The sequence below is a fragment of the Hesperophylax consimilis genome, chromosome 10 (assembly GCF_061612785.1).
Source record: "Hesperophylax consimilis isolate HC1 chromosome 10, BYU_Hcon_1.0, whole genome shotgun sequence".
NCBI lineage: Eukaryota > Metazoa > Arthropoda > Insecta > Trichoptera > Limnephilidae > Hesperophylax > Hesperophylax consimilis.
In genome coordinates, this window is record NC_142845.1 from 12,632,898 (window position 1) to 12,657,061 (window position 24,164).

Below are 24,164 nucleotides of genomic sequence, written 5' to 3' on the forward strand. Positions count from 1 at the left end.
GATAATATGTATACATTTGTTATGCCAAAACGTTAATTATATGAAATTCTCTCAATAGAAAAAAATACTAAAGTAAGCTCCGAAAATGATTTAAAACACGTTTTGTTCTATTATTATGCAATAGGCATGAAAAATTCACAGTGTATCTTTAAATGCAACTAAAGCATTTTTCTAGAGAATTTTGCTTTCAAACGAGTCGTGTTTTATTAAATATTTTGGGCTTAATATTAATAATATTTTTAATTATTAATAATATTTTTTTTAATAATAGCGCGCTCCCTCTTACATTCGTATTTACATATCTCCCTTTCAAACCATTTTTGAACGCTTACTACGGGGCCTTAACGCAATATCTCTGCACCGTATTGAGATACGGAGACGAATTATAGTCGATGTAATTAGGTTTTTTAACAGTAAATTTGTGGTACACAGTAGTGAATGATGGATGAAGTCGAAGACTCCCGAGAATGACATAGTGAAGCATTCCACTAGTATATATAAAAATGAATAAATATGATTTAAGATTTTCACGGCCAAAAGTATTGTTGTTATTTGTTTTTGGGGTGTTATGCCGTGCTGCGCTAACTCCTTCTTTAGCCAACGTTTCGGACAGCATTGCAGTGTCCATCATCAGTGCAGATGTGTTATCTATACTAGTATATCAAAATAACACATTTGCCCTGATGATGGACACTGCAATGCTGTCCGAAACGTTGGCTAAAGAAGGAGTTAGCGCAACACGGCATAACACCCCAAAAACAAATAACAAGTGTTTAGAGCAGTCATTCCCGAAGTGGTTATTGACCCCGTGGGTCGATATAGACCTACAGGGGGTCCATGTCAATGAAAAAAAAATGTTTTTCAAGAGATGTAAATGAAGCTCCACGAGGGTTCCGTGATAACTCAACACAGTGATATTTCAACACACCTTAAAAAAGTAGTAAAAAAAATTACCTATAAACCAAACCTACCTTACTTATTTAACTTATTTCATATTTTTTGTTTTTATTTCATCACTTTTCATGACTTTATATCACTTTGAAGGCGTGTTGAATTGTCATTTCGATGAGTTATCTGATCACCACATTGGCCATGTACATAATTGAGATATTAAAATAATTTTTTGAATCTATTCGTTTCTTTCTTTTGCCAATTGGTTGGTCGATTTTAGCGGATTTTAAAAAACAAACTGTCCTTATTCTCACAATTATAGCCTAATCTAATCTATTAAGGTGTCAGAAGACAATATTATATTCCTACACATAAGATCTGTATCACCTTCTGAAGGCAATGCCACTAACTGTTTTATAGTTACCTTCGTATTCGAAGACTGTACTATTAATCTTTTGCACCATGATTTTTGGTGACAATTTCGTACAAACACCAGCAGTGAGTCGAGGCAACAAGGTTACTAACGTTGACATTTAACTGTTTAGCATAATTATCTAGATATGCATTTTTATTTTTCTGTTTTACCTGCATATACATATATGAATCGGGGTATGTTAGTAGTTTCGATCTTTTATGAACGTTTGTATACACATTTCAAGAACTTTCGAAACCTTGTTGAGTTTTTTTAAAATTTGAATACCGCCCAAGAACTGTTCCCAACTATCTGGAGACTATAGAGACCGACAGTGGATGACTGAAGATGAAGGAGATGGGCAAAAGGAAGGTGGACAAGTGGCTGGCTATTCAGACCGGTCTCCAAACTCGGTTAAAATCAATCAAAGCAACGTTTCAATTATTAGTAGAAAATATGTTCTGCTCTGGAACGTGCTGCAAATATACCCTATGTTATTTTTATATTATTAAATTGCGAAATAATACAAATCAATCAGATAAAATTTATTTGCGCACGTCGGGATTTGGACCCGCGTCCTCAGGATTGCTAATCGAGAGCCTTACCCCTCGACCACGGAGGTTGTCAATTACGGAAAAAACCACTTCTTTGTGCTTGGTTATATAATTGTTTGTAATTTCATGATACGTTTATTAATGTATAAAGCAGTGACTAACATATACTTCTCCTTGTTACAGTCAGAAGAACTACAACAGCCCGTGGAACTGGACCACAGTGACAGTGAACGGGGACTGACCCAGTGAGCCCCCCCAGCGCCGCTGGTGAGGGGGGGGCCCGCTTGCTTCCACGGTAACCTGCCCGGTGACCTTTCCGCTGAGCTGCCCGGTGACCTTACCGGTGACCTTCCCGGAGACCTACCCGGAGAACTACGCGGTCAACTCCGCGCTGAACTCCTCAACGACATGCGCCGCGACTGCAGCGCAGATCTGCACAGACACCCGCCGCGATGAACTGCACCAATGAAATGCACGGAGCATAAAACAGTGACATTTTTTTAATCATACATTAATATCAATGTTTACCTCAGTGAAACACCCAGTGCTTTTAATGGTAACTTCGGTGAATCATTCTTTGATTTCAATGATCACCTCAGTGAAACAAAATTGAATTCATTGATAACCTCGGTGAATCTAACATTGATTTCAATGATCACCTCAGTGTTTCACGCAGTGATTTTAAGAACCACGTCAGATAATTAAACATTGAATTCAATGATCACCTCAGTGAACCATACATTAATATCAATGAGCACCACAGTGAATCACCCAGTGATTGTCATATCGAAACAACAACAATAGATTATCCCGTGAATTAAATTGGCTAGGGCTCTCCCAATGATCACCTCGGTGTATCAACCAGTAACCGTCACAGTGAACTACCTAGTGAATTGAACGGTGAACTTTGCTGTGAACCAGTGAAGTGAAACAAGGACTCTTAAGGGACTGTAAGGATTGCATTACGCTTCTCTATGTATTATGTAATTTATGAATTGCAATAACTCTATAAAATAATGTTGTAATATAATAATAAGTACCTAAGTGAAATTTAGTGCGGGTTGCATCCCGCGTTAGTCCTACCGATGTACAATGTACAGTAACCCTCGAGTGTACAGTCAACCCGAGTGTACAGATGATTGTACCACTAGTACATAATATATTTTTATATCATACCGCTGTCTATTGTTGTCTGTTGCCCAGAGAAGTTTGGTTGGAGATAGTCGGTCAAATGGTTTGTCTGATGGTTGATTGGATTGTTTGATAGTTCGACGGTTTGATGGTCGGAAGCGTGCAATGTAGGGAAAGGTATACCCATTAGGTGTAAATTTGTACAAATATCACACAAGATGTTAGGATCGAATAACTTTTTATGCATTTTTTTTAAGTAATCGTATCTAAAGATACAGATTATTTACTGTGCGAAGTTTTGTCGGTACGGGGTGTTACTTTTCACAACTATTCTTCCAAGGTTATTACAACCTTTCCATTGTTAGCATAATTGTACAAAAATAAAAGAATGCTACAAAATTAATATTATACTCGCAAGTGTGTCAGGCTTCTATTGTTATTTGATTGATAAGGTATGAACTCAAAAAGATTATAACTATTTCTTAAAGTGGACCCAAGAAAGGGCCTTGCGGACCTCCTAATCAAACTTTTTTTAAACATTGCATTTCCAATTGATACAAAGCACGAAATAATAGCGCTTCTTGTCCATTATGAATGACTATATCGCTGATCAAAGAGATACTTTATATGGACATGATGAAGACTGTATAACTGTATATGGAGGGAGATGGGTGAAGCGTGTACCAAAATCCCATATATTTCTAATACCGCTCCGAAGTGCTCGTACATAAGATTCCATGAATACGAATACATTATGTATGAGCGAACTGTCGTATTATTTACCCGTTGTCTGCAGTATTCACTCTGGCCACAGTACAACCACACCCATCCAGCTCTCAACCTTGCATTTAATTATAGTCAAATGCTAAATACTATGTGCACACTTCATAACACCAATATGCTAATTATACAACAAACAAACCACAAAAACACATTCAAGTTTTAATTGCAATTGGTTAATTAACATCTAGCGATAAAAAAATTTATCTCAAAACAGACCTAACCACATCTTTTTCTCACAATAATGTTTTGTCTATCTTGGTGAAACCATCAAAAGTATGACCTTTGTAGTGAAGTAGTAAAAACGATGACTCTTTGTTAGAAGTTTATGGGTTCAATTCTCATTTACAAAAAAAAGTTCTTATTTTTTAAGTGCTACAAACATGAACATGATGGTTCAGTCTAGTATTTCATTTGTATTTTTTAATCTTTCGGCTATCGTCAGTAACATTATTTTTATAGTTGTTGTAAAAATGGCGTGTAACATTCTGTATATTGAGCTCGAGCAGTGGATGGCATGAAGGGGGAGGGGCTAGGGTAGAGTCAGATGTTTCTGGCATTTTAATACTGGGTCTCTCACCCTCTCGCTGCAGGCGACAGGCGTCCCTCAAGGCCCTTACATAGGGTCTGCTTTCGCGTGTCGCTTTTACAGAAATGCTGGGGAGAAATTCTTTAATATGTTATGCTCCGAAATATTTAATAAGCACACCCTTAAATTCCTCCCCCCACCTGAACATTAAAATCGCTTCCCACTTCGATCGATAAGACGAGCGTAGTTCGCATAATTTATGCCGGCGGAATAGAATACCAATAAATAACGTGCATACCATGGTATGGACGATTAATATGAACCCATGTTTTAAACATTACTATGTAATATTTAAACTTTTATAATACAAAGTGGAATGACTGTGGCTTATGCTCTGGTGTCCTGAAAATTGTACAGTTTGTTTCTATCGAATTCCGAAGTCAATGCAACTATGTTAAGCTAGTAACGGCATTCACGTCATGGCCTAGAGAGCTTTATAAAATTAAATTTACTATGAAAAGATATTGTCATAGTATGATTTGTTTCTTTTTTAATCCAAATACCTGGCAAAGCCGAGCAGCAAGACCAGCAATATGTAAAGTCAAGATAGAAACAAACGAAAGAAATGATGTATTTTATAATGATTTATTTTAGACACTTTAACATTTATTTGAACCCACATGCTTTGAAACATTGGTCCTAGCTCTCACTGTTAGCCCAAGTCAAAACGGTATAACTATATAAAATTCACGAATGCCAAGAATATTCAAATAACTTTGCATAATCATTTTTTAAACAAAATTATTCAGTTTTACTCACAAATTTATTCGGTCCGGGTTGACATCGATGATGAATCCCCATTCCCATGCATAATGTATGAAATATATGTTATTATGTTGGCTCCTCCATACATTAGCATATCCTTGAGCCGAGCAAACAGTCTGCTCCATGCCTTAGTGTGACTGAACACATAATGCCTGAAACTAGTACTATACATAATATTATAGTCCGTCCTCGACACACTTACTCGCTGAAACCCAATTCACTTATTTGTTTTAATGGTGCATGGACCTTGTGTAAAGCGTTCAAATGATTAGGCCTCTCAGTATAATTAACAAGCCTTTTATAAAATAAGTGGTAATTCATCTTTAGCTACGTTTCGAACAGTATTGTAAAGTCTATTATTAGGAATGGGTGGGTTCAACAAAATTTTGTTAGGGATTCATTCAACATCTCGTCATCCCAGGATATTATTTGGCCTGATCTGTAAATATTCTCCACCGGATCCGGTTCCTTGCCATTCACCTACAGTCCTCATATCCTCATGCCTTCCCATCTTGCTCCAGTCTTCTTTCACAAGTAGGTTGCTTTTATTCAACAACTCATAATCGCTGGGTTGTGTGTATTTGGCCTGTTCCACAAAAGATTACCTGTTCTATACCGTCTCTGGTATTTAGCAAGTTTTCTCCAGTCCTCAGGCCTTACCATTATTTCACCCAGTCCGCTTACTTCAACATCAGTTTGTCTCTGTGGCGATTGTTTTGATTTCTATGTAACCAACAACTACTAGTTATCATACTTTTAGCTAGTGTTTTACTGGGAATAACTTTCATTATCCAATAGAATATATTTGGGAGATATTACAATATAAAAATATACCAAAACCCTCACAAATCTTTTCATCTAAATTCTAAACACGTTTTTTAATAAACTGTCATTCAATATTCACCTCCATTTTGTTTTAGTTTACTCGAAAATTGTTTCATTACCTACATTTCTGAATCCAGCAATCCATACGCTATCCCAAAATGATTGTTCTCGTATTTTCCCAACCAAACGGGGCATTGTAGATTGAATTGTCTCCTTTAACTCCCTTTCCTTCTTACCTAATTCTCAGGGACAGCTATTGCGCGGGGAGTAATGAAGAATGACAAGATCGGGGGAGAATACAATGAAACGAAGTTAAAAGATTAGTTCATGGCAGGCATCAAATCAAGACACACAAAGGATGTATGGGTGTGATACAAATACATGCATATGGGACACACGTGACATATATGGAAAAAGCAGTACAGGAGTCATGGAAATCCAATAAAATACTGAAAAAGTTAGAGCCCGGCATTCTATTTCAAGAATTAATAAACCCAGCGGATTATAGACAAGCCCAATATGTCCATCAATCAATTATTCAGATATAAAATGAGTTTTGCTATCGTCAATATATTTGCCAGAGCACTCAATTCAGACACCGTGAAACAAAGTAAAATAGAATCAGGCTATCTACGTGCATACATACGATGTATTAACGTGGTAACAGTAGGTGTACTGTTAAAGTGTGTTTTGAGGGCAAATCTGTATTAATTTTGGCCGTTGCTAAGCAGTTTTGAGTGGCTGTTTGTGGCAGCCAGAGTGTAAGCGTTATATGGATCTACGGCACAGTGGAAAAACACTCGGGTCACAGCATGACGCATGAATCATCAATTAATTAATATTTACTTTGTATCATCTTCTTTGTTCTCTTTCCCATTCTCCGAGCTACCCCCACACTCCATCTTTAAGTGACGCATCGATTTTCTTTGCGAACTTTTTCTTATTGCCCAACAAATTGTCGGTTTAATGGACCAAGTTTTGAAAAGCACGCTTTATTTGTATTACTTCCGCAGAATTTATCTTTGCGAACAACAATATCTAACAATAGTTTGGGATTAGAAAGATGTACCTAAAGTTTGAAGTTAAGAGCCTCGAGGCAGAAGATATAAGTATTTACGAGTGTTCTTGGGCTCGCTTCGGGTTCTGTTATATATAGACCCACTACCACAAGGATAGCATTTATGTCACACGCATACAAACTCGTACAAGCTTGAGTATATTGTGTTTATCACCCTTCATTTCCCATAACGCTACGGCATTTCACCACCGCTGAAAACGAAAACCAATATTCCTTATAGTGATTTTTCTTCAGACACTTCAGAGGTCCCTCAAGGGGATGTTTTTTATGTTCTGTATTGCTTATTTGTATTTCTACCCCTTCGTCTTGCCGCAGGGTTCATCCTCCCCGTGTAGTTATTTAATAAAATGAAGCATTTCAATATGTAGGACTCGGAGTAATTACATTGGAGTCTTTATCCTAGTATGCCTGGGAAACTAGGGAATTGTAAAGGTTCCCCCTTCCCCAGTACATTCCCCCGTCCTCCTTGCTCCGGGAACAGATCACTCACCGTATCCCCCCTTCCCCTGGCACACCCCCCCCCCGTCTCCTTCAGCTGCGCGGGAAAATCAATAGCCGGTGATGCCACTCTACACAACACAAACACACGCACGCACACTCTCACTCAGAGTGCACTACACGAGGGCTGGCATCACCCCCCTCCCTCACCAGGGTCATAGCCATCTTATATTCTTATTCTTACTACTATCCAATTGAATGATATTTATAAGATACTCTCGACATCGCCCTGGTGAGAGACCACCATTCAGAATATAAATACTTACCAACTGTATTTAGTGGGCTGATTCGAATAGCCAGGTGCATCCCAACCTTAACCTTCTGGTTCTCCTTCATATTCCCCATTTTCTTCAGACCCTAATCGTAGTGATCCGTTACATTTCATCCAAAAAACTATTTTGAAACGGTTACTGTCAACTATCTATGTTACCAAACTACTAGAATTAAACCTATTATGACAACCTGGCAAGAATCTCGGGAAAACCTTTTAAAATGTTACTGACATTTTACAACATTTTCCTTTTTCTAATATTTTTCAAAAAATCTCTTAGTGATGCCATAGTCTCACAGGCTTGTATGGGTGTCTTGGCCAGTGCTACATTTCATTAAATCACAGGCATCTTTATAGTTTAAAGAAGTGATAACCCTGTCCCGGCACAGTAAACACGCTTGTATACGTGTAAAGTGTATATAAATGCACTCACACCATCGCAGCCTCATCTCACCCTCACTTCCACACCTGCACACAGCACGCTACACAGAACATACACACACAGAAGCGGAAAACTCGGTCGGTAAACCTAGAACACTTTTCTGACACAAAAAATTCAGGCAATTTCGTGAAAAAAGCGCGCGGCCCCCTTCAGTAGGCCTCCCTCCTACAAGTTCTGCCTCCCTGGTAGCGCGAACCTTTCTATCTACAAATAAAATTCGTTTTAACTAAAATTTTGTATTTTAAATTATTTTTATCTCGCAATATGTTATAATAATTTTGTAAACATTTTAAAGTTTTCAGTTTACTCGTTGAAAGCTTTCTGCGTGTAGATAAAAAAAGACTTGTTTTCAATATAATATATCCATCATTATCTCTAATTAAGGAACAAACTCTACTTATCTCAATTCTAAAACTAAATCTCAGATTCCATTAGGATGATTAAACTATTGCAAATTTTACTTTTGAGGGTTTGGTTTGTTATTTGAACAAAATTATTTTCTTTTTATCAATAACACATTTTTTTAAATGAAAATATGAAGCTAATTCAATGATTTTAAAGAAAAAATCTGTTTCCTTAGCAACAAAATCTGAACGGTGAGCGCAATTGTGAAATTCTTAAAAATCTTACAAAATTTCATTCAACGCAATTGTTTTGTTTTGAGATTTTAGAGACGCCATTATTTTAATTGTTGAAAAAATAATTGAGTATTTAAACAAATTGTTGAAAAATATCATTGAAAATCGTTAATTTTGGACATAGAATGATTGGCTTATATTTTGTGAAACTTTACTTCTTTAACTCTGAAAAATTTCTACATTGAAGCCTGACACATGAGTATTCAGAATAAGAGATGACAAATCATTATCGGTAGAGAATATAACGCCTATTCCAGGTAAGAGCAAACACTGGTAACGCACCGTTGCATCTTGGAGTCCAGGAGACCCAAGAGTGTTTTTTACCAGAATGTTGATATTACACGGAGAAAACTTCCTGACGTGAAATATTGTTAATTTATTAAAAATCTGGTCAAATTATTCGTTTCCCTGTTAAAAACGGGACTGGAGGCCTATAACGAATGATTTGACAAATTTCATAACAAACTCGAACAAGTCGGAACAAGTGTTCTTAAAAATATTTTTTTCGCATCTCGTCCATTATATTTATTCGGACAAGGCCACCTTCGTTACCACGTGTTCAGATATATTCCGAATGACTATTATTTTATTGGTAATTGGTGATGCAGTCACATTTTTAACAGTATCTTGATAAAAATAGCCATTCTCATTTTTCTCCGTGTAGGAAAAGTAACCGAGTTGTTTTTAAAACTCGGGCAAAAGGCGGCGCGTTGTGGTCCCTGGGACCCATTGGAGAGATGGTTAGAGAAGAATGATTAGATAGTCAAATGTTGTGTCTGTAGGATTAGGGCGATGAGAGTTGTAGAAACATGGCAATATGTTTAGAAACCACGGGGGAATTGACTTATTATTTTAACACTCGTGAAAAATACAACACTTCAATTAGAATGATTATTTTCCAAGATATCACTTGGAGCGTTTAATTTCTGTGATTCTCTTTGTTAAAATATGTTTTTCAATTTACTTCCTTTAAAACTAAGTTGATATTTTGACCGATGAAGTAAAAAATGCGTCATAAAATAAATTTAAATTCAAGAAAATAAAGAAGAAAATCTGTTAGTTTAAAATCTAGAACAGCAAAAACTTTAAATCTGTGAGCTCTGGCGTTATTAAATTTGCACAAAATTTTCTATCTTGAATTTCTAGTTTAACGCACTTACTTACAGATCTCTACGTTGTTTCCATCATGAACTATGGAGCTTTGAAGAATACTTTTCGCTGTCAAAAAAAGATGATATATTTTTTAATTGTAGGCGTAATAGTAACTTCAAAAGTCATTGATAAAATGAAGTTTTTTCTTTAGTATAATTTTCTTTGTCCTTACTGTGTATGGATAAAGGCGTCATAACTATCTTGCAGAAGTGTCGTCTAGGATGTTATTGCCATTTCTCTTTGTTAGCAAAGAGTTCTTTGTGTTCCTCCGTGGCGGTGCAGTGGTATGCGTGTGTTTCAGCCTGGATGGAACCTTTATAGTCCCGCCGCCGAGAGCTCTGTCGCAATTTCTTTTTCATACACACGCGTTGTTACTGAGAAAGAGGGAGAGTCTGCAACGGAGCTATAAACAGTACGCCTTAAGGATCGCTGGGTAGAGCAGGACAACGACTCGAAAAGCTTCGCGCAATGTTGCCAGGTCTTCTGGAGACGCGGAATAATAATTACAATCTGGGCGCACAGAGAGTTAGTTAGTAGGCTGTGTATCGTAGGTTGGTAGAACCCCTGTAGCCTGGTTTATATCTGACTGGATAAACGGCATTCTGCGAGTTATTTTGCAAAGAGAATTGTGGCTTCAAGACTATACCATGTTACCGTAGTTTCTCTTCAAATCCGTGTTTCACGAGAAAAAATTACAATTTTTTGTTAAAAACAGTTTGATGCATAAACATTATAATTTGTTGCTGAAAACAGTTTGGTATAAAAACATCATAATTTGTTGCTAAAAGCAGTTTGAAGCGCTATAATTTGATGCTAACAACAGTTAATTGCAAAAACATTAGAATAAAGTGTTTGCTAAAAACATTTTAATACAAAAACATTACAACGTGTTTCTAACAAAAGTTTACTTCAAAAACATTACGTTTTGTTACTAAATGAAGTTTAATGTAGAAAGAATAACTCAAATAAGCGAACTCATCCTTAAACTTGCCAGAAATTTGATTTTAGTTCATGTAAAAATAATTATATGAATGTTTTGTTAAGTTTGCCAAAAAAACCTTTTTCTGTGGAGGTTTAATATAATTTCATTTCCCAAACCAGCTTTTCTGAATAACAAGAAGTATAATGTTTACCAAAAGCAGTTTTGTGAAGAAGTTAAAGTTAATATTTGCCAGAGAGACGTTTCCTCCAGAAACGTTGTTTTATATTCGAATCGCATTCAGTAATTGCAAGCGACGTAGCTCACTGAAAGTTTGTTTGTAAGTATTGATTTCCCGCCTCCTTCCTGCCGCCCTGGCCCCTTCCTTTCTCCCCCCCTCTCTGCTCCCTCAGCCTTGACTCGGCCCGCCTGAGGTCACCCGGAGTATTCCCCTGCTCCCCATCCCCACACCTCCCGTCCTCCCGTCCTCCCGTCCTCCCATCCTCCCGCCACACAGCACACAGCCTCTGTATCACAACCTCCCAGCTGCAGTAGGTAGTCATACTGCCTCGGATTTGAGAACAACCAGGGAACGAATACCCACTAAAGTTTGTACGTCCACGTGCGTTAAGACACACTGTAAAAATAATTTTTAAAAACTCTAGATTGTCTCAGAATTCTAGATGCGTCTTAAAATTTATGTCATCTTATAACCGATAGCGTTTGCAGTACCATAATCTATGACGTCTTATAATCGATAGCGTTTGCCGTACCATAATCTATGACGTCTTACAATCGATATATTACCAAATTACCAAAAGGTATCAACGATAACTATACGCAATAAGGAATCATATTCCTTCCAAACAACTCATCGATTAAACGACGCAATCGATTTTGAAATGTATCCACATTATTTCTGAGATACCAAAACGAGAAAACACCCATTTAAAAATATTATTTTTCAGTCGTTACCATATGGTGGAAGGAATCATATTCCATTCTTAATCAATTAATCTTTCGTAAGACGTCATCACAAGGTCATTGTAAGACACAATCGATTTAAGACCCCGTCGATTTAAAAACGCCATCGGTAAAAAGACATTGTCAAGCGTAATACGCCATCGACTTTCAGACGCACCCAGAATTCTGAGACACAAAAAGAAGAAAAAACACGCTTCTCATAAGTACTCGATGCAATACATTATTTCCAAGTGATACCGAAATAAGTTACATCGTTCACCAGAAAGAGAGAGAATGATCCGTAGACAAACCAGTGTTCACAGGACAGGAAGAACCCTATTGTTAAACACTAGTCCTTGTATATAAGATAGTTTCTCGCACGAGTGGAAGTTCCAATAAACCTAAAAGGTCTCTACGATAAACCATCTATCCCCAGAGAAAAGTGCTTCAGTCTATCAATGAAGTTCCTTTCACATTTTTGTTTACAATTTTGGGTGTTATTTATGTCATGTCACGATCCATATTTTATTTTTAAATATTTCCGTTAAAATAGATATTTTGTGATTTCTCATCTCATTTGCCAATGTAATATTGTGAGGTCGGAACTATGGGTTCGGTCAAAGGTACAACCTAACCTAACATATCCATTCAACTTCCATGCGTTTCGCTACTTGTACAAACTTACCACAAACCATAATGCTGTAAAATCTGTTGTTACAACTTGTTTTCCACTAAAAACTCGTGAACAGTGAGCTCTAGCGTCATAAAATTTACACAACTTTTTAAATCTGGAATTTTTGCTGTTAAAATTGTTTGTTTTGCAAAAAGTTTCATTTTCAAACATTTAAAAAAAAATTGTGTTGAAACTCGGGCAAAGCCAGGTAAAAATAGCAATATATCTACGATACTGATTTTATTATTAGAGCACCCCCCATTGTTGTTTCACGATATTTTGTAAATAGTATATTATACTCTGTTGATTTCGTCGCAATATTCCACTAATGTATTTGTGAAAATTACTTTATGTATAGTTTGTTCTGATTGTTATTTTGACTGTTCAAGTTTTAGTTTAACGTAAGGATTTGTTCGAGTGATCGGTCAGCGGTACCAGACTCTCTTTCCTAACTGTGCGGAGCAAATACGCCGTACTTAGATAATAAAAATGAATTCTGTTGTACCTATAAATGAGTGTAAAACAAAACAAAATATAAATAATATTCCCTGTAAATACGCCAACCGCGTCACAGATGGTTGGTTATCCCTTGCCCTGTGTATTATATATCATAATATTATATGAAATAGGTTAAATTTTTAGGCCAAATATGTACTGAATGTTAATAAATTTATTATTACTACATTCGAATTGCTCGTATGATAAAAATAATAATTTACCTTCTCACTAATCCTGTGCTCCTGGGAGGTGATGTGACTAAAAACATGTAACCCATCTTCTCTGCATACTGCAGAGGGGAGGGAGGCCTACGGTCCATCTCTCTCGGACACGACTGAGGAGGGGACAGACAGAAGACAACTTAACTAGAGCAGAACCCGGCTATCAAGTACTAGCCACACATTCAATCCACGAAGCAAAGTGGTGTCGTATTGCAAGCCGTGGTCGTGTGATCTACCTCCATACACGGCTCACTTTACCAATACAATATAAAACTACAATTACACACTATACGTCTTTTGTACGTTCAGTTTATCCTTTGTAAACTTTATAGCATCGTCGCATATCACTTTTGCTGAAGCAAATGTGTATTTGTGCTTGCAGTATGATATTGTATACGTTTTATTCCTACATCTAACAATGAAAGCTGTAAATTCCTTTATGCCTGCACTATGCACTATACTTCGGCGACTGGTTCCGATGAGAGCCAGAGTGGTACCTCTACTTTCTTGTATCTTCTTGCTTGAAGTATTACTGGTTATGTAGTAGTTGTGTTCGCCTACTACCAATACGCCCTCCACAATGATCGTTCTTTTTGCATTATTTAACTTACACATAAATATTAACACCGAAAGGCGAGGCGAGCGCACCTACTACTCTCTTTCATGCTTCCTCGGGTAGTCTTTCAAAGAGAGTAGAGCTGGCACTCAAAATAACAAGCAAAAGTTATTTTCTGTCTGTCTTAGCGAGGAGCAAACCGATCAATGCATCCATAGGGATCCTTGGGGCATTCCGAATCAACCAAACTTTGTATCACCAAGTAGAAACGCATCCAACATTGGAATCCGAAGACTTAGGTCTGTGGATTGCCGGGTTGGTTTTGGGTTGACGGGAGGTCCGCCGAGCCAATCCGGCACTTGTGCAGTGGTAACATTAGGTAGACAATCGCCCTTGGCGACAAATTTCGTACAATATTGTCCTAAAATAATTTGCGTAATTTTAAGTCAGAGAAAGAAATCCCATATTTATATACTTACGGAGTAGCTGGGGGATTGATCACTGTACTAGGTACCTTAGAGTTGACATAATCATCCGATCGGTACTCGTATGTGATATCAATAAAACTATTCTCTAAGTTCTAAATGATTTTCTTATTTGCTTTCCTAAACAATTCCCTACCCTATCCCATCAAAAAAACTTGTATTATTCATCCACATCGACTATTTACTGTTCATTTCTACACTCAAAGGCATTATTCCACTAAAAACCCTTCTTATAACGGAAGTTTTATTCAACTTCTTAAGAAATTTATGTTTCTCAAATTTACACATATTTACGCCTACAAAATAACCATATGGTGGATTTTCCCAAACGTGGGGAACCTTTGAACATAGCACAGTCGATATCATTCAAATTTGATTCAACAATCAAAATCTAAATCTGGGTAAGTAAGTCAGGTACGTCCCTTCACCCGCCTATGTCTAGGGACACCACTCATTTTAACCATCATGCCACGATGAAGTAGCAACCTACAGAAAAGATTGGTAAGTATTAAGTAAGCCCCCACATATTGTGTTAAGTCTCGTGACAAAATTACACGGATGTGAATTTCTTGTACCATTACCAGAGTACACCCAAGGACGGAAATACACATGGACGAAATTACGAATGGAGAGTATTTCACCAACTTCAATTACATCTACTGGAATAACACGAGTCATCTAACTTTTTTTAGACATGATGATATATATTTAGCACACACTTAAATACTGTAATGTCATGTGTAATTTAAATAGGTGTAATTTTCTTCCAATTATAATTCCATCCTTGTGTAATTCTGGTAGTGTAATATGCAACCTAAAATTGTCCTGACACCATATTAATCAATGGGGGGGCACAAATAGGGGCTAGGTACATTTTCATTTGTTTGGAATAATTCAAATAAGTGAAGAATTAAAAGGTGCATAGCCACAAAATGACCGACTTCAACTGTACACATACCAGTCTCAATTGGCTGTTTCCATTGAATATAGTATTTTCTTTAGTAATTGCCTCTTTCAATGAATAGAATGTATTCCTAAAACCGGTATAAACTCAATAAAATAAACATATTGAAGAACAGACATGTTAAAATATTAGGTACTAAAATAAACATATAATATTTTACATTATTTTGTTTTTTTCTTGATTTTCATTGAAAAGCCAATTTATTTATTTGTATAATGCATATATGCATTATACAAATAAATAAATTAAACTTAAAAGGAACTAAATTGGCTTTCTGTGAAATAGATGCTGACCTTTAACGCGATGGTATTTATACATAAAATAATAAATAACCTATTACCTAAATACTTTCTAACAAAATAAAACAAGGACATTCACAGACAAGACGTTCAATGATATTAGGTTAATAATAAATAACCTATATCCTAAATACTTTCAAACCAAATTAAACAAGAACATTCGCAGACAAGACGTCCCATGAAATTAGGTTAATAATAAATAACCTATATCCTAAATACTTTCAAACCAAATTAAACAAGGATATTCGCAGACAAGACGTCCAATGAAATTAGGTTAATAATAAATAACCTATAACCTAAATACTTTCAAACAAAATTAAACAAGGACATTCGCAGATAAGACGTGCAATGAAATTAGGCTAATAATAAATAACCTATTACTTAAATACTTTCAAACAAAATGAAACAAGGACATTCACAGACAAGACTTGCAATGAAATTTGGTTACCAAAACAGAACGCGAAGAACACAAAAACGTGCAATGAAATTGGGCTACAAAAAAAGGACAAATCTAATGCCAAAAAAAGGTTACTGTACAAATAAATGCAATCTTATAACGCGGTACCGGAAACTATACCGTCTGCACCAATTGATAGATCCAAGCTTCAAGCTGGATTGTAGATTTTAGGAGGCATATTGATTAATTTATCAAAAGAAAATGTAATAAATAATAAATATGTAAGTTATATTCAATTACATGTTCGTAAACTTGGATGTACAATTGGCTAAAATAAAATTATTTAATAAATAAAAACTACGTACCTAGTGGAAGTGTCTGAATTATGTGTTTTGTTTGAACACCAAACATCATGAACCCGTATTTTCTTTTCAAAAGCACAGTTTTTTCTACAAATCCTTCTGAATAATCTTGATAGAGACTCCTTTGCTACAGTATTTATATCCTTTTTGTGTATTTTTCCTCTCTATCTGTAGTCACAAATAGTTAATAATTTTGTAAGAGATAAAAACTAAGGAATCAAAAAATAATTGCAGTTTTAAAGAGGTCTTAAATAATAAAACTAATGAGGTAGAAAATACGATCCGTCGAAATTGACAATAAATCCTTTTTTATGTGAATACCGCACAGTCTCAACTGCCCCCAACCGTCTGGAGTTAGACTACGGAGTCCCCAATTGGGATATGTTGTGAGGCTAAAGATAGTGGGGAGGGGAAGGAGACGGGGAAGAGAATGGTGGGAGATTACCTGGCTATTCTGATCACTAAGCATGGCCATATTGAGAGTATCTTCCACTCTGGAAAGTGCTGCAAATATACTATATATTATTTTAAATGAATAAATTGTGAAAATAACACAAATTTACTTACACACGCCAGGATTAGAGCCCGCGACCTTCGAATTGCTAGTAAAGCTAGCTAAAGCCTTACCCCTCGACCACCAAGCCGTATATTTACGCTCACGTCACGTGCTTGTCACGTGCCAACAGCTGACTATGTTTAATAGCTAAAATTCTTTTTTTAAATAAAATGTTCGTAGATACGAGTACCATGCAATAGACAGGTACATTGTACCCAAGAAGAAAAAATACAGTATTCCGATGCAATCGGCCATATGTACTTTAAAATTATTTGGTTGTGGCTTACTTTAGCTCTAGCGACGCCGGGTATTAATACTGAAACATACACATTATGTGACATTATGCATGTAATACATAAAGAAGGTAAAGTAGAATATAACTGGAAAGGTACCAACTGTACCAATACATAATGAGTAAGTATAATATATACCTGAAAAGGTACAAAAATAGAGAATGAAGTGTGAATACTATACAGGTACAGTAAAGTATATACGAGTAGATATACGAGTACATAGAAATAGCTGGAAGGGAACGAATCCAGGATGTATAGTATTGTATAGTATGGAGCGGGGTCATGGCTGCCCGGGACAACGGCCTTCCCGTTCTGAGAGCTCGCAAGATCGATACCGCCAACGCAACCAAATTACGCTCTTCCTTCTCAAACACATACCATACATACACCGAGGAACTGACACAAAATGTCACCTCTCAGCCCACTGCATTCCATCAAAACATCCACGCTAATTCCTAGAAAACACCAATAATACTAGATTAAGGCATCGCTGAGGTACCGCGGGCTAAGTTTAGGTAAGGTTTCAGGGGCTGCGTGTCCCTAAATACGGAGCTATAACGGTTTGTTGTGTTTACATCGCGCAGAAGTGGGCGTGTCGGAAGCGGGAAAGTGTTTTCCTCAGCTCAGTAGTTAGTTCGGTCCCCGGCCGCCGCGGCGCTAGCATCGCGTCGCGTTCCGGGAAATCCCGCTATATTCGGAAAGCTGAAACAAGGAACTAAACAGAGACGCTTATTTCCGTTTCGCTTTGGGAACTCCGAAATAACATTGAACTATTATTGTATTATTATTCTTTCCTCTAAAATTTTGTCAATTTTACGCGAGTCGAAAATTTATTACGCATTTTGTTCTTTGATGAATCACAAACGAAATTCCGCTAGAATTTGTATAGCTTTTAGCTGTTACGAAGGGAATATTAAACAGTGGCCATGTCCATATTCAAAGGGTTTTGTTCTTGTTGTATTCAGCCGTTTAGCAATTTTCGCGTCCATTTTACGCAATATCGTAAATTTATTACGAAGTTTGTCCTTGGAAGAATCACAATTGAAATAATACAACTAAAGTTTTATTGCCTTTTGTGTGATGAACGTATATTTAGAGCTTTTGTTTGTATTTTCAACAATTCAGCAAATTTACGCTTAGTCGACAATTTATCACGTATTTTATTATTTGATGAATCAGAAGTCAAATAGCGTAACTCCATATTATAAAGTTCTTAGCATTGAAATGATAGATTTATAGAATTGGGAATATTTATAGGCTTTTGTTGTAATTTCTTTTCTGACTTATAACGATTTACTGTCTTTGTCTTTTGCGTGTTTGTATTTTACAATTATTATTAAATTTTATTTTAAAGAAAGGTCTTTTTTCAAGGTTTGTTAAATATATTTATTTCATATTTATTACCAATCGACAGGAAGTGACAAGGATCAATAGTATTACAGGTCGCCTTTACGCATATTTTTAATAAAAAATAAGGTCTGTTAACGATTTTTATTTACTTGTCAATGCGCAGAACGCGAAAAATGAAATTATACATATAGCTTGGGATTTTTTCGCTTTGAATGATGGAGCTTTATCCAGGGGCGGGTCAAGGTTGGGGCCAAATGGGTAAATTTCCCAGGGGCCGGGTTATTATTAGGGGTGCCCGTAAATATAGGTCAATTACTGAGCTTAGAAATTTATGAATTTGGTGCAATATTTTTAGTATTCCAATAATATTTTCGATTGGGTTTCAAATCAGTTATGTTAAACTTTTTTTAATTCGTGCGGGAGCTGTTACCCCGTCACCCGAACAGTCCGGACTGGGCTCCATCTGATGTCCATCTTTCCGAACAACTGCTCACTGTCTCTCGTGGGACTGCCTGTGGTACGCCAGAAGCTTAGGCTGTTTTTGTGTTCTTCGCTGCCATGAGAACGTCTTTAAATTTGCTTTAAAAAAACTCCTTAAACAATGTTTTTTTACTCCTTCCTTTGTATGTTCTTCTTTATAAATGTTATTTCTCCACTAGCCTCAAGAACAAGAGCAAACTGCCTCGAATGAGAAAGCTTAAACGCTTTGGGTATGTATAAATGTATATTGTGCCGTGTAGGGACAGTCAGGGGCATTTAGAACCATCAAATAGTAGCTTGTGTAACGTGAGAACAGATAGAGGGACCTATCTGGTCCAAACGGTTCGGGAAAGTGGTGCGTGCCCTCGACGGAGGTTCTCACTCATCTGTTCACTTACACGAAGAAATGGCTCGGAGCCCAGCACTTCGATGACGATGAAGATCTTCAAAATTATTTAAGGCGATGCCATACGTAGTAATGCAAAATCATGTGTTTTTGGTTTGAAAATTTGGTCGCCTTCAAATGTTTCAGATGCTTTAATTAAATACTGCGAGTAGAATACATCTTGGCCTTTGAAATAATCGAGTATTTTTTAGATACGTCTTTTTATAAGCCCAGAAAAAAATAATGTAAAGGCCTATGAAAACTTTAAAGTTCAAAATCTCCTACTTACGAACCCATTTTCGGTTATGATTTTACTATATAATGTTGCAGATTAAGTTATTTATAAAATGATCGAAAAAAAATATTTATGCCTGAACATCCACAAAATAAAATAAAAGGCACTTTTTGGTCATGTTTTTTTCTTGCATAAATCAAAACAAGCGGATGGTGTGCTGGAATTTAAACCTCATCGCCATCTACGTAAGGGTTGTTATTGATAGCGGCTCAATTTAAAATATTACACGACGTAGTGCATCGCCTTGCACAGGTTGGCTACATTCCTCGGCGGCCGAGTTTTATGCAGAAGGAATTTGCAAATTGGTGAAATGCTTCAAGTGCTTAAATTTAAATGGTGACTATTGAAAAATAGTGCAAAGCTGATGTTTTAAAAGGAACGCAGTAAAGTATTTCTATCCATGCAGGTTTTTTTATTATAGCCAAACGGGGGTTACTTTCTAATTTACTTTTCATGTATTGTTCGTTGGTGTCCCAACTACCCGCGACCACTGGGGGTATATATACGTTCCATTTTATTGAGGATAGTTGTGAAGTGGAATTAACCCTTTCAGCCCCAGTGTTAATTCAAATTAACACAAACTTTGTGATTTTTTTACCGTAACGGTAGCGATTTAGAAAAGCCATTATAGCTTGTAATCTTTTCTGTGGCGACTATTTTTTCCGCTCGGTTGAATCCTTATTCCCGCCACAAAAACGATAAATATTTTGACATCTGCTGATTGTGAGTTTCATCGAATTTCTGCTGTCATTGATTACTTCATTTTAGGTGAGATATCAATATTTTCTACTCGAATTACAAATATTTTAACGCATAAATATGTGTTCTATAATAATAACATCAGTTCAATTCACTGTTCACAGTCATTTGCCAGAATACCTTAAATGAATTTCAATGTTCATTCAAATTAACACTGGTAGTGACGGACATAATTTCGACTAGTATGGCGAATTTTTAAAGATTATTATCCTAGATTATTTCTTTATTTCGGAATGAATTTTAGTAACAATGTTATTTGTTTCAAACCTTAGAGATTATGACTACATTGTAAATGTGTATTTTTGACATGAAACAGTTATTTGTATTACTTTTGTGTTATGTTTATTTTACCTTACTATTTAAAAAATTTCCTCTGACGTCCAATGTTAAGCCAAAAAAAAATTAAATAAGGAAAATTTTCAAATAATTTTCTGAGGTATTATCAAGCATTACATATTTTATATATGTGGAAACAATAATGCGGGTGTGAAAGGGTTAAGGGAACGGGAGGGGAAGAATATGGTTAGGGAAAGATGTTACCAAAATTTTACGCATTACTAAAAATACGCAAAATTTCAGATTGATAATGAGAATATCTTGAGGTACAATCTTCGTACTGACAGTATCTTTAAGTACAATCCTCGTACTGAAAGTATCTTAAACTTTATTTTTATTTTTAATCTTTTTTTATCATTGTTTTGTTAGGTATGGGTCATATCTTTCTTAGGTATGAATCCACCCCGAGTCAAAAAGCTTAAAACTTTGGCAAAGGGTAAACCGAGTAAGCTCGCAGCACGACGGCCTCCATGGGTAAGCCTTATCTATAAATCCGGTAAATGCAGGTAATTCCGTTAATGGAGGACTGAACGCAGTTGGCGCTAACAGACGGTTGTCCAAAGAAGCGAAGTTAGCAGTCCACAACGGAGTGCTGGTACCTACCTTGATGTATGGAAGTGAGGCATGGAACTGGCAAATAAAGGATGAAAGTAGATTGAATGCTGTTGATATGTGATCCCTGAGACGTATGTGTGGTAAAACCATGTTTGATCGTGTGAGAAATGTGGAGATCCGCAAAGAGTGCAAGGCTGATGTAAGCGTAGTGAGTAAGATTAAGAAAGGGACGCTTAGATGGTTTGGGCATGTAGAGCAAATGAGCGAAGAAAGGAATGTAAGGAGGATATATGATGCAAATGCGAATGGTAGCAGAAGTCGGGGATGCCCGAGGAAGACATGGCACGAACAAGTGAATCAGATACTCGAGTCGGGCCATGTCAAAAGTCAGAATAATAGAAGAGTATGTATGAATGTGAATGTGTGCCAAGACTGAGTTGTTTGGCGGTCCGTCCTCTCTGCCTACCCCTGCAGAGAAACGGCGTGATGGTTAGTTAGTTATAAATCCGGAGGTCGTGGGTTCAAATCCCAGCGTGCGATTATATTTGATCAATTTGTGTTATTTTACAATCTATTAATTAAAAATAATAAATAGTATATTTACACTTTCAGCGTCACCCTGGTGAATGACCACCATTCAGAATAGAAACGTTGCTTGAAATGGCTTTAGACGTGTTTGGTGACCAGACCTGAATAACCAGGTACTTCCCCACCTTTCCATAAAAAAAGGCACTCCATAATTTCTAGTAATAACCGAAATATTAATTTCGAAAACGATTATTTTAGGGATCAAATTGATTCAAATAATAATCGATTCAAATTTGTTAAAATATTCTATTAATATTGTCAAATGAATCGTGAAGAATTAGGTTTCGCTATATAGGCTAGCTCTAAGGAGCGTTGGAGCAACACACTCTTCCACAAGATTTCAGTCAATCTAAAAATAATAATTATCAACCGTTAATAATATCATTGAAAATCAAAGCAAATAAGATTAGTAAAAGTATTAATTTAAATTCAACCGGCTTGAATTTCTGTTCTTTGTATCACATGTCATAAGTCACGTGACCACGTTGACCATAGTATTGAAATTTCTTCGAAACATGGCGCTCACCAATGCCTCTCTCTCTTCTGTGAGAAGGCGTCACTTTAGTTTACAGTTCGCATACCGATCATTCCAGTAGGTAGAGATAGATTGGCAATATTTTTAGTGCACTACCCATTTTTGTGAGTGCAAGCCGCCACCGAATGTAATGTATGTACCGCCAGTACTTACCATCAACATAATATGTTTGCATTACCCTTTGTTTTATCTTCCTTATTTCCTCGCTATGCATAATGTATTGAATCTGTAGTTGAAGTCCTCATATTTCTTGGCTATCAACAGTGCCATCTTAACCACGTAGACTGCAGAATAAGAAGGAAATGTATCCATATGGCGAAGTAAGGGAAACAAATTCAGTATGTAATAATAAAAGTAGGTTATTAAATATTATATTATAATTTCATATTAAATATAAATAATATACAAGATGCAACAGACATGCAAATCCAACTTGCTGGACTTGTGGACAGAATAAATACTATACTCGTAACAAACATTACAAATATACAGTCAATGTAAACAGTCAAAAAGTTCTTTACAAAAATTTCCTATTTCAATTTTTATTTTAATATTATTACAATTTTTTTTATTTGTGGCGGAGTAAAAAACAGGAGATTGGAAAAAATTAAGAAAAAATGCTTGAAATATAATGGTTTGGAAAGATGCAAAGTACATGAAAGAAGATTATAACGTATATATATCTTTACTTTTGTAGTGTTTTGACTAACTAAAAAAAATTGTGAGGTTTTATAAATATAACTTAATTTGAAGGTTATATAAATTAATAATAAAGAAATTTGCAAGAATAATAATAATACAAATGTTATATTAGTAGATAATATATTTATAATATAGATGTAAATTGAAAAATACTGAAACATATTGCATAATATTAGTGATGCAACAATTACAATTACGAAAGATTACAAGAATCTTTGACGTTAAGACAAAATGACCAAATTTCTAATTTTTCAAAGTCAAAGTCTTCATTTTTGATTTCACTAATAATGAATTGGAAAAAATGGGAAAAATCATTTTCAATACCCCTAACCTCGCTGCCGCCAGCAGTTCTAAAGCATTGTCTTTTATATTTTTAACTCTTTATACTGCAAACTAAGTTCAAACAAATTTAAAACTTTTTCAAATAATTTAGAAATCTTTATCTATGCGGGTATATCAGGTAGTATCTCATTTATAATTTTATGAGCAAAACTTGTTTCATAATAAAGTAACCATTCATATGTATGTAATATTTTGTAATCAGAAGATTATGAATATTGATTTCATAATCGTAATCGTTAAGTTATGAATCGTTGCATGTTGCATCACCACTAAATATAATATTATTACGAAAATAAGCTGATAATTTTTGTTGCAAAATAATCTCTCGAAACAATTGAGCAAATAAAACTTTTTTTTAAATTTAAATGAACAAAGGCTAAGTTATAATAATATTATCACCTTGAACAAATAAATTATAAGCTTAACAAGAGCCGCCTTTTGGATATAAAAATGGATATGTGATTGGATTTTAATAAAGACTATAATATTATTTATTATCTGCAATTTGTAAAATATACAGGACCACTGATAATTGATTGGAAACATTGATCGACTTAATAAGAGCATACTTAAATATTGGTTGCTCCCAATTGAACTAAGCTAGCGCAGTTAATAAAGCAGATAT

General features: G+C 35.8%; 1 protein-coding gene across 1 annotated transcript in view; it reads left to right on the forward strand.

Moving 5' to 3' along the window:
- LOC149420301 (uncharacterized) overlaps positions 1-8,671 on the forward strand; it is a 153,712-nt gene extending 145,041 nt beyond the window's left edge. The window contains exon 2 of the mRNA XM_089636337.1: positions 2,041-8,671. Within this exon, the coding sequence (XP_089492463.1) occupies positions 2,041-2,098 (58 nt within the window). The 3' untranslated portion in view covers positions 2,099-8,671. The remainder of the gene's footprint in view (positions 1-2,040) is intronic.
- The last annotated feature ends 15,493 nt before the right edge of the window (positions 8,672-24,164 follow it).